The sequence below is a fragment of the Cucumis melo genome, chromosome 8 (assembly GCF_025177605.1).
Source record: "Cucumis melo cultivar AY chromosome 8, USDA_Cmelo_AY_1.0, whole genome shotgun sequence".
Lineage (NCBI taxonomy): Eukaryota > Viridiplantae > Streptophyta > Magnoliopsida > Cucurbitales > Cucurbitaceae > Cucumis > Cucumis melo.
In genome coordinates this window covers 20,314,296-20,327,818 of record NC_066864.1, presented here as the reverse complement: position 1 = coordinate 20,327,818, position 13,523 = coordinate 20,314,296, and the positions used below count along the sequence as shown (strand labels likewise).

At 34.5% G+C, this 13,523-nt stretch overlaps 1 protein-coding gene across 2 annotated transcripts; it reads left to right on the top strand.

The window, feature by feature from the left end:
* The first annotated feature begins 6,862 nt into the window (after positions 1-6,862).
* On the top strand, positions 6,863-12,977 carry LOC103486110 (proteinaceous RNase P 2-like). Of its 2 annotated transcripts, XM_008443957.2 has the most exons (6): positions 6,863-8,294; positions 10,231-10,332; positions 10,474-10,649; positions 10,806-10,926; positions 11,276-11,344; positions 12,357-12,977. In XM_008443957.2, exons 1-6 carry the CDS (start codon positions 7,377-7,379, stop codon positions 12,585-12,587), a joined length of 1,617 nt encoding a protein of 538 aa, XP_008442179.1. In that variant the 5' UTR covers positions 6,863-7,376; the 3' UTR covers positions 12,588-12,977. The 2 variants fall into 2 exon arrangements, with proteins under 2 accessions (XP_008442179.1, XP_050944186.1); XM_051088229.1 differs by lacking the exon at positions 10,231-10,332.
* Positions 12,978-13,523: the final 546 nt, after the last annotated feature.

The window sequence follows — 13,523 nt, the reverse complement described above, 5'->3', positions numbered from 1 at the left end:
TAAGAAGCTAACATACATCCTACCCATAGCATGTACACAACATCTCATCAATCACATCATAACTTATCATACATGTCATAATTACGTCAAGTCATGCTATAACATATCAAACCATAACATATTATATCACGTCATTCTCAACCACAAAAACTATGTCATTAGGGCGAAGGCAATAGCGTCGACGTACTAATCACACTAACCATAGAGTCAACCGGTAAGCACAATTTCAATATCTGTCTCTCTCTCAAAACCTCGAGTTATATACTTAGATATCAATCGTGCGTAACCATATATTCATACATGCGGTCTCTGTAATGTAATTCGGAGGTCTAGTAGAAGAATCTCTTACCTGGAGATTAGTCCAGTCGAAACTACAGCAAAACCACGCTTCCCAAGTGACAAGATCCTAACAATTAGAAAGACACCAATTGGAATAACCTAACCATCAAATGACTAGGAACCCAAGAATTCAGTCGAAACTACTTACCCAAGTTCGAGATTGCAGCAAAATAGCTCTTAACTGAAGAAATCCCACACTCTAACTTCAGCTGGTGCAAATGGTCCTTTAGGAGAAACAATTTAATTTAACCCATAGTTAAATTATTTAAGATCCGAAAAATTTAACCTTAATTGGGTATTCCAAAACCCAATCAGCTTACCAAGCCATTGAAAAAGATCCAAATAGGCTTGTGGCTCAAAGTAGCTTGACGGCTCGATTGGATGGCGCGGCTCGCGTCTGGATGAAGGCGCGGCTTGGCTGGAATTCAGCCCACGAAAAAGGGCACAGGCGCGAGCGCGACTTGCGGTGTGGAGCGGGTGCACGTGCGTGGAGTGGGTGCACGCGAACGCGGCTTGCGGCATGGAGCGGACGTACGTGGGCGCGGGTCAGGTGGCGACGCGGAGCGGCTGGACGCACGGGTCGGGGCAGCGACGTAGAGTGACTGGACGCACGATCGACGAGCCAGCGACGCGACGGCGGCTGGACGCACGATTGACAGGGCAACGATGCGACGGCGGTTGGACGCGCGATCAACAGGGTAGCGATGCGACGGCGGAGGAGAGATGCTGACGGAGACGCGGTAAGCGGCAGATGGTAGGGGCGATGACTGCTTGTGAAGGGCTCGGGTTCCTTAGTGAGGCAGCGGTGGCGGTCAAGGGCGCGGGGAAGGGCGGCGGCGGCGGTCGGCGGCGGCGTCAGCCTAGGGTTTCTAAAAGAAAGGATTTTAGGGTTTTCCTTTTTTTTTTCTTTGTGTACGGGACCCAATGCTCATTTATATAAAAAAAATAAACCAAAATTAATTGCCCCTTTCCTTTTCCTTATTGGATTCCAAAACTAACAATCTTCTCTCTCCTAAAATAAATCCCCCCCAAATCTCCCTTTTATTTATTTATTTATTTATCCTTTCTCAAATAAATAACAATTATCTTTACCAAATAATAATCATACTTTCCATTATATAATTATTATTTTAAATTTCTTTCTCTCCCTCCACAAAACTTCTCCAACACAACTAAATAACATAACCTTACTAACCATCTAGAAATGAATACATTAACCTTATAATATAACCACTGCATAATTAGGCAACTTTCCACAGCACAACGGTTGGATATTTTCCAACAAGATCCAATCTTCAAAAATTTGAATCAAAACAACAAGGTAACACCCAAAATTACAACAATTTAAACTTAGGATAAGTACAAAATAAATTCTTTAAATTTTGGGGCGTTACAGAAGAATCTTCTGGTTCTTTAGTGGATGTCCGTGAGAATTTTCAATAATTCTTCTCATCATTATTGACCTAGGATGACCCGATCGATCATGCCAAACAGTAAACATATTTAAATTCATGAACTTCGGGTTCATGGTGGCATATGTTTCAATTACTTGTATATGAGTATAATATAATCCAGAAGAAAAGGCAGACAATGTTTCCAATATACGCTTCTCATGTGAAACAATAAATGTATATAAAGATATTATATATTATTTTTATTGTTAGTTTCAACATGATAACCATTTTGACGTATATCTTTGAAACTCAATAAGTTTCTTTTTGACTTACTAGAGAACAAAGCATTACTAATTGTGAATTTTGTTCCTCTAGGCAAAATAAGGTTTGCTCTACCAAAACCTTCAATCAAGTTTGTATAACCTGATATTGTATTGACATTTGCTTCAAGCATTGTTAATGTAGAAAAATATTTTTTACTTTTAAGTATTGTGTGCGTAGTTGCACTATCTGCCAAATATAAGTCTTCATTATTCATCTTTGAATCAGCCAAAATATGAGAAATGTCCATAACTCTTTATTAAAAAAATGATTACAATAAGTCTCTTGATAAAAAAGAAAAAAAAAACTAACCTTAAAATGTAAATAATGTAAATAAACTGGTAAATGTTAAATAGAGAAAACATAATGCAAATATTAGTTTTGGACATTATCATAATTAAAGAAGTATTTGCTACTCCTTCTTTAACATCATTTTTCTCTTCAGGAGACTCAAAGAAGTCTGCCACATCTAAATGGGTCATGTTGGAAGGGTCAAATACATCATCTTGATAGACAAAGTTTACTTCCACATTCTTCCCTTTTTCCTTCAATGAGGCTTGATAGAGGTCAACTAAGTGCTTGGATGTACGACAAGTATGAGTCCAATGACCATTCATACCACAACGGAAGCATTGATTTTCACCACTTTTAATTTTCTTATTTTGTGGAGTCTTCCTTCTATGACCATCATTTGTGGTTTTCTTGAAATCTAAATGATTATTACCATGTAAAGTATAATTACTTCTTCCTCTACCACGATCACGATCTCGGCCACAATTATGACCACGACCTCGACCTCGACCATTAATATTATTTAAAAATACAACATTCGCTTCAGGGAATGGTGTTGCTCCAGTTGGTCGAGATTCATGGTTTTTCATTAATAACTCATTATTTTGTTCTGCCACAAGAAGACATGATATGAGTTCAGAATACTTTTTAAAACCTCTTTCTTGATATTGCTGCTGCAAGAACATATTCGAGACATGAAATGTTGAAAATGTTTTCTCTAACATATCTTCATCAGTAACTTTTTCTCCGCATAATAATAATTTTGAACAAATTTTAAACAATGCGGAATTATAATCACTTACTGATTTAAAATCCTGCAACCTTAAGTGCATCCAATCATATCGAGCTTTAGGAAGAATCACACTTTTTTTTTATGATCATACATTTCTTTTAAACTTTGACATAGTTCATAGGGATCTTTTATCGTAAGATATTCAATCTTTAGTCCCTCATGAAGATGATGTTGAAGGAAAATCATGGCTTTCGCCTTTTCTTGACTTGAACTTGTGTTTCCTTCTTTAATCGTTTCTCCAAGATTCATGGCATCCAAATGAATTTCAGCATCAAGCACCCATATAAATAATTATCACCATTGATATCAAGAGCTAAAAATTCTAATTTTGTAAGACTTGACATGGTAAAACTATAACAAAGAACAAATAAACTAACTTATATTAGAAATTTAATAAACATGTCAAACATGCATTCTAAGACAACTTAGATAAATATCATATTATGCACATGATACAAAAATAAATGAAACCCATATATAATAATTCAAAACATGCATGTTAATGTACAATAATTAAAATTACAAATAAAAATTACATATACATATTATGGAAAATTAACAACAATACACACCAAAAATGTTAATTTTACAGCATACTTAAGTAAATTGATAAAAGCATTTAGATCATAAAAACAATTACAAAACTTATACTAATAGAAAGTAAACAACTAAATTATAAACACAAATTATAAAGAACCCATAAACTATACATAGATCTTAAAATAATCGATATAAAAACCAAACATAAACAATCACATAAATCATAAAGAAATTAAAGATGAACTAAATCATAATCTTATCATGAACTAAAAATATTTTTTTTAACAAATAATAACCATGTAAACATAATATGTAAATTACAACATGCAATAGGTATAAAATATTACATTCTAAAACATTTAAACTATGCATGATGTATACATGGATTGTTTCATGCAATATTCACAAATACCATAAAAACAAACTAATATTATAACCTACCTTTTGCAAATAATAAAATTGTAGAGTGTCGTGCTGATAACGTGTTATGAAATAAAGGATAATGAAACAAACAAAGAGAAGAATAGAGAAGAGAGGAAGAAGATAAACAATTGAACTCAATTGTGGTGTGTCTTACAAAGGCACCATACTCCTTTATTTATATGACATCTTATGGTATAAGTTATATTATGGAATTCAATGGGATGAATGTTACAATATGGAATTGAATGTGAGAGTTATATGAAAATTGTAACCTAGGTAGGTTATGGATATCTACATTTATAATATATCATTATATTTACAATAATTTCAATATATAATTATCAATTTTTCTTTTAAATAAATCCAATTTCTTCTCTTTTCTTATTTACTCAATCATAACATCTTCTCTCGACAATCAAAATTTATCTTTCTTCAAAATAATTAATTATCTTTCATAATAATTAATTATTATTTATCTTTATCTAAAATAATTAATTATCATCCACAATAATTAATTATTTTTTATGTTTCTCCAAAATAACTATCCTTTTACAGATAATTATATTTTCTCAAAATATAATTATTTTCCTTTTTCTCCCTTAATAAATATCTTTTCTCCAAAATACAATTATCTTTTCTTTAAATAATTATATTTCAACAAATATAATTATCTTTTCCTTTCACATACGTACAATTATTAAATCTCCAACAAACTTTCCACTCTACAATTTAATTAAATAACATCCATAATTATTTAATTTAATTCAACTTCAACACTACTAAAAATCCACAACTATACTTAATCCTCTTAACCTACCATTTAATCAAAATCTCAACAAAAATCATATGCCAAAACCTCTAATTAATTAAATATTCATCCAAATTTTTTTAATTAATTTCAATCCTCACAAAATCAAATAATTTTCATAAAATGAATTCAAAATAACTTCTAATAAATTAAATCTAATTAAACAAAACTAAGATAGTTAATTCTAAAATTATCTTAATTTTGGGGGCGTCACAGATGTACTCATGAGAAGGAGAAATCCTGCACTCTTTCTTCCATGACTATGGTTTTTTCCATAGTTTTCCTAACAAGGTTTTAATGAGGTAGTTATCGAAATATACAAAATAATGTCTTTTTTCTTCTTTAGAATTTTTTTCCATTGGGGTTTTTCTAGCAAGATTTTAATGAGACGTTTATTTTATGTAATATGCACATCTAAAAATGGAGTATTATGAATATTCTAAATTAAAGTTGAACATTATTAGATGTTTATAATCTCCTTAGGTTACAAATTCATCCACTAACCATCTCATAACTTTCTTTTTCCTTTATGTTTGGTTTTGTAATCATTATACTCACAACCCTATAAATAGAGATTGTAGGAGTCATATGTAAACATACTACAATATACATAGTACATATGTTATCTTTCTTTCTTCTTCCATTATCTTTTATTTTGAATCTCTCAATTTCATAACACACATTTTATTTTGTTAAACTTTTTTTAGGCATTTGCAAAAATGGCGAACACAACTTATAATAATCAAGTTCATAGCACACACATTTATTGTTTGCAAAAATGGCAAAAATAAAGTCCATCCCACATATACATGATGTAGAATGTTACAAATGCCCTCGTTATTGATACACATTTACTATACCCGATACACCTAATATCTCTTGATACACCAATATCCTTAATATACTTGATATACATTTGATACTTCTTGATAACATTTGGACCTTGATACGCTTGATGAACCATGATACTATTTGATACACTTAAAACACCATGACACAACTAATACTTCTTGTTACATTTGATTCCTTCTTGATACACTTGATACCTTTTTGACCTTGATATACTTAAATGCTTCATTGATAAATTCAATACACTTAATGCAAACCTAATAAGCATGTTATGCTTCATTGGTACACTCAACAAATTTGATACGCTTTATAAACATGATATGTTTGATACACCTGATGTGTTGGAGATACACTTAGTATTCTTCATCGATACACTTGATTGATTAAATACACTTGATATGCTTGAAGTCCTACTTATACACTTGATACACTTTTAGTACACACTTGTAAACTTTGATTAATATACCTTGATTCACTTTACTAATATGCTGATATACTTTAGTAATATGTTATTGATATACTTATAATGATACACTCGGTTATATCGTTCATATACTTAATGATATTATAATAAATTGCTAAAATTTGAAAAAAATTAAATTCACGTAAGCAAGTATATCAACCAAATAATACATATAATATAAGTACATCACAACACTGATATACAAAACTGCTACAAAGTAAAATCAAAACAAAACCAACGTAAAGAAATTAAACAACACCATTTGAAATTAGATTTAACTCAAAATACACATTGAAAAAAGTAGAGAAAAATCACAAACGAAGTTAAATTACTTTGATCAACAACAATTATATTTCATAATGAAAATAATGTGTTATTGATATTCTAAAATCAAGATTAAAACGAAAAGAAAAATTGTTTTTCCCATATAAGAAAGGGTGATTAGGACCTTAAAAAGTAGAGAATAAAAACAAATTGTTTTTTCTTCCACAGGTGAAAGAATGATTATGGCTTAAAAAGTAGATGAAGAAATAAGGAAGGATTAAGATGAGAAAATAAATAAGTTATTCAATAATTTGAAGATAATAAAACATTTAAGACGCAGAGTATTTTAAGAAATGATTGCAAAATTGTAAAACAACGTGAGATATTGGTAACATAATCTACAATTTTCCATTTTTTCTTCGCTACTTGCAATTCCACTATTTCTAACCTACCTCTAAAATTACGCCCTTAGTGCCAAATTCCGACGGCTCCTCGCCACTCGACAACGGCGCACCATCTTCTCACTCTCGTTCTTCTCCAGCAACCAACAAAGCGAGCGCCATTTTCTGTCCTCCACCGGACTTTTCCTGCCACTCATCCTCTCCTCGCGACGGCCACACCGGCGAGTTCCTCCGTTGAGACCTACAATTCGGCCGGTTGCGTTTCCTTCCGGCGTTTCCTTTTCCCGCTACAACACAACACGAACCAAATACCAAGACCCACGCATTGCACGGCCACTCATCTGGTGCAGCGGCGTTCGCGACGGTTTTTGACGACATCCACGCGATTGCAATCGTCTACAGCAGCAGCCGTCAAACAGTATCAAAGCTCCTTCAAATTCTCCCGGTTAGTGCATTTTGTTTTCGGATTTTTTCTACGGATACTCCTCGAATGGATTCCACTGGCCCTGCCAAAGCAAGGAAGAAATCCAAGAACCAATCGCCTGAAGTCAAGTTCCAGTTAGACCTCACTGACTGTTCGAGGAGGAAAGATTTACTTTCGGCCATAACTCTCTGCGAGACTGCAGTTTCGGAGAAGTTGAAATTCAATCAGCAGCACTTTAATACTCTCCTCTACCTGTGCTCTACCGCGATTTCTGACCCATCGTTGAAAGAATCAGCCGTAAGTTTTGGGTTTCGTGTATATAATCTCTTGCAATCCATTGGTGTTATTCCTAATGAAGCTACAGTCACAGCTGTTGCAAGGCTCGCCGCAGCAAAAAGGGACGGCGATTCTGCATTTGAGTTGGTGAAAACAATTGGGAAATATAAAGTTACACCCAGGTTGCGCACTTATGATCCTGCATTGTTCTGTTTCTGTGAGAGTTTGGAGGTGGATAAGGCTTATGAGGTGGAACAACACATGAGTTCTGCTGGGGTGGAGTTAGAGGAACCTCAGATTTCTGTCCTTTTGAAGGTGAGTTCAGACACAGGAAAAGGGGATAAAGTGTACGAGTATTTGCACAAATTGAGACGATTTGTGAAGTGTGTTAGTGAATCTACTGCAAAGATTATTGAAGATTGGTTTTGTAGTGAAAAGGCCTCTGATATTGGTGAATCGACTTTGGATGTCGGTCTGATTAGGGAAGCAATTTTAAGTAATGGAGGGGGTTGGCATGGAAAGGGGTGGATTGGGAAGGGAAATTGGGTGGTGAAAAGAACAAATGTTTATTCCAATGGCAAATGCTGCTGTTGTGCTCAACAATTGGTTTGTGTCGATATTAGTTGTGCTGAGACTGATAATTTTGCTCAGTCTTTGGCAGCTCTCGCCATTGAAAGGGAGGCTCAACCGAATTTTATAAGCTTTCAGGTTTGCTAGCTTCTACTGGTCTATTTCAAGTGTATTGGCTGTGAAGATCTTGTACTTAAACATAGCCTTTTGGTCGAGATATCGCCCCATCCCTGGTCCTTCTATATGTTTCCTTTTTATTTGAAGCGCCAAGTTTTCTCTCTCTGTTTCTGTCTCTGTTTCTCTCTCAAACCTCTTAGAGGGAGTAAAATGTAGCTATGCTAACAAGTGTGGAACTGTAGGAATATTTTTTGTGGAACCATTGAGATTTTGAGTTTTTCCTTGTTGTTTTTCGTTTTTTACTTTGTATGTGTATGTGTCTAAGTTTGTGTTTTATAAGTTCTGAGTTGGTGGTTACTATTACTTAAAAAGTTTTCCGAACCCCTTTTTTAATTGATGAATGATGAAAGCAAAATTTTCCCATCTCATTAACGAGAGTCCTGGGGCTAATGTTTTAGCCTCAAGAGTTCTTAGACAAGGAGATCCTGAATCCCCTTTCTTTTCCTTATAGTTGTAGATGTTTTAAGTAGGCTCTTCTTGAAGAGTTTTGTTGGCAAAATCCTTGAACCCTCTCTGAAGTTTGCGAGAGAATTGAAAAGCTTATATGTAAATTCCTTTTGGAACATGTGGAAAAAACAAAAGGAAAAATGTCACACTTGGTTAGATGTGAGGTGGTTGAGAGCCCTGTTTCCTTGGAAGGTTAGAAATTGGAAATTTAGCCATATGGCTTTGGTGTTTCTCTCTGAGCCCAACTTTCTTGGCATAGGATCATTGGTGGTAAGTTTGATCGTCATCCTTTTGAATGGTTGTTTGGAGTGGGCTTAAAGGATTGGATCTTATGGAAGTTCTATTAGGTGGGGAATAAGCCTCTCCATGATCCCTCGGTGCTTTCATCTATCTTTCTTTAATAAACAAGTGGTGTTTAATTTTTTTAGTTGGGTCAGGGAGCTCCTTTTCCTTGGCCAAATTTTGCGTTCTTTGTGTAATATTATAAAGAAGTGACAGATATTGTTTCTCTCTTGTCCGTGCTTGGGGTGTTTGTCTAAGATACATTCATGTGTGGAGTTTCAACCCTTTGTAGGCATTATTGGATCTCATTCTTTAGAGATGTGAGCTTGCGAGATCAATGTGGAATGACTTGTTTTAGATGTTTGGCTTGTTGTTCGCTCGACACATGGATACTTATGATTTGAGACTACCTCTTCCATTTTCTTTTCATGAGAAGGGTTGTTTTTTGTGGCTTTATAGGGTGTGTGCTATATTGTGGGATATTTGGGGTGAGCGGAATAACTGAGCGTTTAGAGGGTTGGAGAGGAATCCAAATGCTATTTGGTCACTCATTAGATTTTATGTTTCCTTTGGGCTTTGATTTCAAAAAGTAAAGCTTTTCGCATCGCAATGTCTATAGTATCCCCTTATCCCTTCATAAGTGGAGACAGAATAAAGCTTCCATAATAAACATGCTTATTATCTGCTCTTGATTCAACACACTTCCACTTTAGTGTCCGAGTCGATACTCTGATTTTCTCTCGAACCATAGTAATATTTTTTGATAAAATCATTGAATTATTTATTTGTCTTGAAATTTCTCTTCAATGTTTATTTTTACGCACGTCGTTTTTTAGGGGGCCTACAGCCATTATGTGGCATAGGGGTTACATCCCGTATGAAACTTAATAGTATACCGCTTCTCCGAATAGCTCTTAATGCTGCATCTCTTTCGAGACCGGGGCCCTTTATCATAAATTCGGCTCGTTGCATCCCTTTCTTTGTAATAATTCTATAGGTGGTATTAATTTGTTTAGTTGGAGTCTCTTTAGTTGAGCTCCCTTTTTGTTGGCTTAATTTTTTGTATGCACTTGTATTTTTCATTTTTTTTTCTTAATGAAAGCTGTTGCCATTTAAAAAAAATCGATTTCCTCTTCGCTTTTCATGCTATTTTGTTTTGTTTATTAAGGAATGGTTAGAAGTACATAATCATTGTGATGCTATTGTCGATGGAGCAAATGTTGGCCTCTACCAACAGAATTTTGCAGATTCTGGATTTAATCTTCCTCAGGTTGTAAAGTATATTTTGGTCTTTTGTTTATACTTTAAATTGACAATCTAGGACTTTCCATTATAGTGCGTGGCATGGCTGGCCTTTTACATAAGAAACATTATTCATTATGCATTTGTTCTTCTGGTTTCAATAGAGCAGGTTGAGGCCGTTGTCAAAGAATTATGTAAGATGAGCAGGGGGAAATGGCCATTAGTTTTCTGGCACAATAAACGCACCAGGGCTTCATTGGATAATTCTTCACATAGAAAAGTTGTCGAGGAATGGATAGACAAAGGTGTTCTTTATTCTACGCCTAATGGCTCAAATGACGATTGGTATGCCCTTGACTAATAATTCTAAAACTCATTTTGAGATATGAAGTATTGGATTCAACTTGTTTTTGTTTTGCTTACTAGAAGCCCTGTGAGTTGTTAGTTTTTCACTTCGATGCATCCAAACTGTTGTTAATCATATTCTTTTACCATATATAGGTATTGGCTTTATGCCGCTGTAAAATTGAAGTGCTTACTTATCACAAATGATGAGATGCGAGATCATATTTTTGAACTTTTGGGAAACGACTTATTTCTCAGGTGGAAGGAGAAACATCAAGTATGTGTTATCTACATAAACCTTACCGTGCCATAATTTTGGCACTGTTTGGTTTTTCTTGTGTTTATAGTTTTTTAAAATTTAGCTTATTTCTTCTCAAGTTCTAACAAAGGTTGCATTTTTGTTAGGTAACCAGTTGAGTTCTCACTTTTTTCTTTTTTAGTTTTCAAAGCTGTAACTTGGCTTTTGATAACATTGGTAAAAGGTGCATAACTAAGCAAGAAATTTAGATACAAGAATGGTGTTTATATGCTAATTTTGAAAAACTAAAAACCAAATAGTAATCAAATGTGGCCTTAATACGTGTTAAAATTTGGTTCTCATGCATTGCATTGCCATATTTTTGCAGATTCGTTACACTTTTGTTAAGGGTCAACTGAGACTTGAAATGCCTCCCCCTTATTCTGTTGTAATTCAGGTACCTTCTGTTTCCTCAGCTTGTCACCTTTTTCTTGTTGCACACATGATTTTACCGTTCCTAAAGAACTTTTTGATTTCTGCTGAGAATTGTTAGAAATAATTTGCTTTTAACATTGACTAAGATTTCGAAATGTTTGTCGAATAAGTTATACTTAGTTGTAATTGCTTTATTTTGTTTCGTTGTATTTATGTCGACTCATCACATCCTGGGGTTGAAGAAGGTCCCTTTGAGTATTTGTCTCGTTTCATTTCATCAACGATAAGTGTTGTTTTCTTTTCCAAAAAATAAAGTAAAATAAAACATGCTAAGAAAAATTAGCCACAACCCTATTTTCTAACCGTGAAAAACAAACGGTGTTGATGGCTGCTTGAGACTTTTTTCTCTAAGAAAAAAGACCTACGGGAAACATGTTTGTATTACTAGTTTACTACCTTAGAGAGTTACCTTCAGTTTGTTCTGACGATAATTTGTTTTAAACATTTGGATTTAAAGTTCTTTGAAGTTTACAAGTTCATGGCGAATAATGATTTAATTTCCTTGTTCATGTGGATCTCTCTTCTTCTTCTTCCTCCTCTTTTTTACAGCAAAACAAACTGAACTCTAAGAATGATTTCTTGTATAACTTGTTACAAAAGAAATTGCCATGCATCCTCAAAATCTTTATCAAATGAACTCTTAAATAATCAAATACTTTAATTCCAAATGCATGGCTTTCAAAACTGGAGACCAAAAATGGTAACCTTATTGAAGAACCTAGAAACAAAATTTTTTTCATTAAATCAATGGAAAGAAACTAATGCTAAAAGTATAAAGAAAATGAAAGAAATAAAAATGCCAAACTAATAGACAATACAAATTGGGATAGTTGAAGAATCTGAGCTTTTCTTTTTCATATATCTATACTCTTCAATCGCTTCATCAGCAATAAGAACTGGGGATAACACTGTCTTGCTCTGATAAATGCACTTCGAGAAAAATGACCCTTTAATTATCTCTGCCTTCATTTCAGGAGTCAGAAACGGGATCTTGGCATGTTCCAATTGCTGGTAACGACTCTGAACTAGAACGAACTTGGTTGTGTGTTACCAGGCCAGGTGTTTCTACAGCCTCAGATATAGCGGTGAATGGTGAAACTTTTGAAAATATTGCGGCTCGAGAGCCATGTGCATCAATAAGCGTTACACTACTCGATTCGTCGGTAGCACGTAAAAGAAAAGAAAGGCCCTCATCCACTTCCTAGTTTTAAAAGCATATAACAATCATCAATGTGGCCGAGTCCTTATACTGAACCAGCAATGGCCCTCTCTAAGTTTTCTGGATTCTAAACAGGTTTGTGTGTTCACTAGAAAGCAAAGCCGATCGATCTGTCTATTTTTTGATCCGTCTTATTGTTAGTCTTGATTTAGCTTAGACGAGGACAATATAATAATGACATTTAATTTATTTTAATTTTTAATATCGTTTCTACCGTGTACTATCTAGGGTGATCATTGATCGGGCGGGGTGGTTTTGTACAAAAACTGCCACCAAAAACTGCTCGGTTAGTTTATAATGATGAAACCGACCACGGGCCGCCAGAAGCTCGAATCAATTGATTGAACCGTCGGTTTTGATCGGTTCGATTTTTTCATTGTTTTTTTTCCTTGCTTTTAATTGCCCGTTGGGCCTGAACCGACTTTAGTTCTGCCGGGTTTCATTTGGAAATTACATCCCTAGTCATCGATCCAAATTCCAAGCCTTGACCGTCTTATTGTTAGTCTTGATTTAGCTTAGACGAGGGCAATATAATGATATTTAATTTATTTTAATTTTTAATATCCTTTCTACCGTGTACTATCTAGGGTGACCATTGGTCGGATGGGGCGGTTTTGTACAAAAATCGACTCAGTTAGTTTACAATGGGTGAAACTAACCACCGGCCGCCAGAAGTTTGAATCAATTGACTGAACCACTGTTTGGTTTTGATCGGTTCAGTTTTTTCATTGTTTTTCTTTTTTAGTTTGCCTTTAATTGCCCGTTGGGCCTGAACCGACTTTAGTTCTGTTGGGGTTCCCTTTGGAAATTACATCCCTACCTTGACCAATTTGGAGAAAGACTACATCCTTTGGAAATTGCATGGATTTGGATTTTGTTTACTTGACTTTCAAGTTTCTTTATCTTTGTAGTACTGTTCATT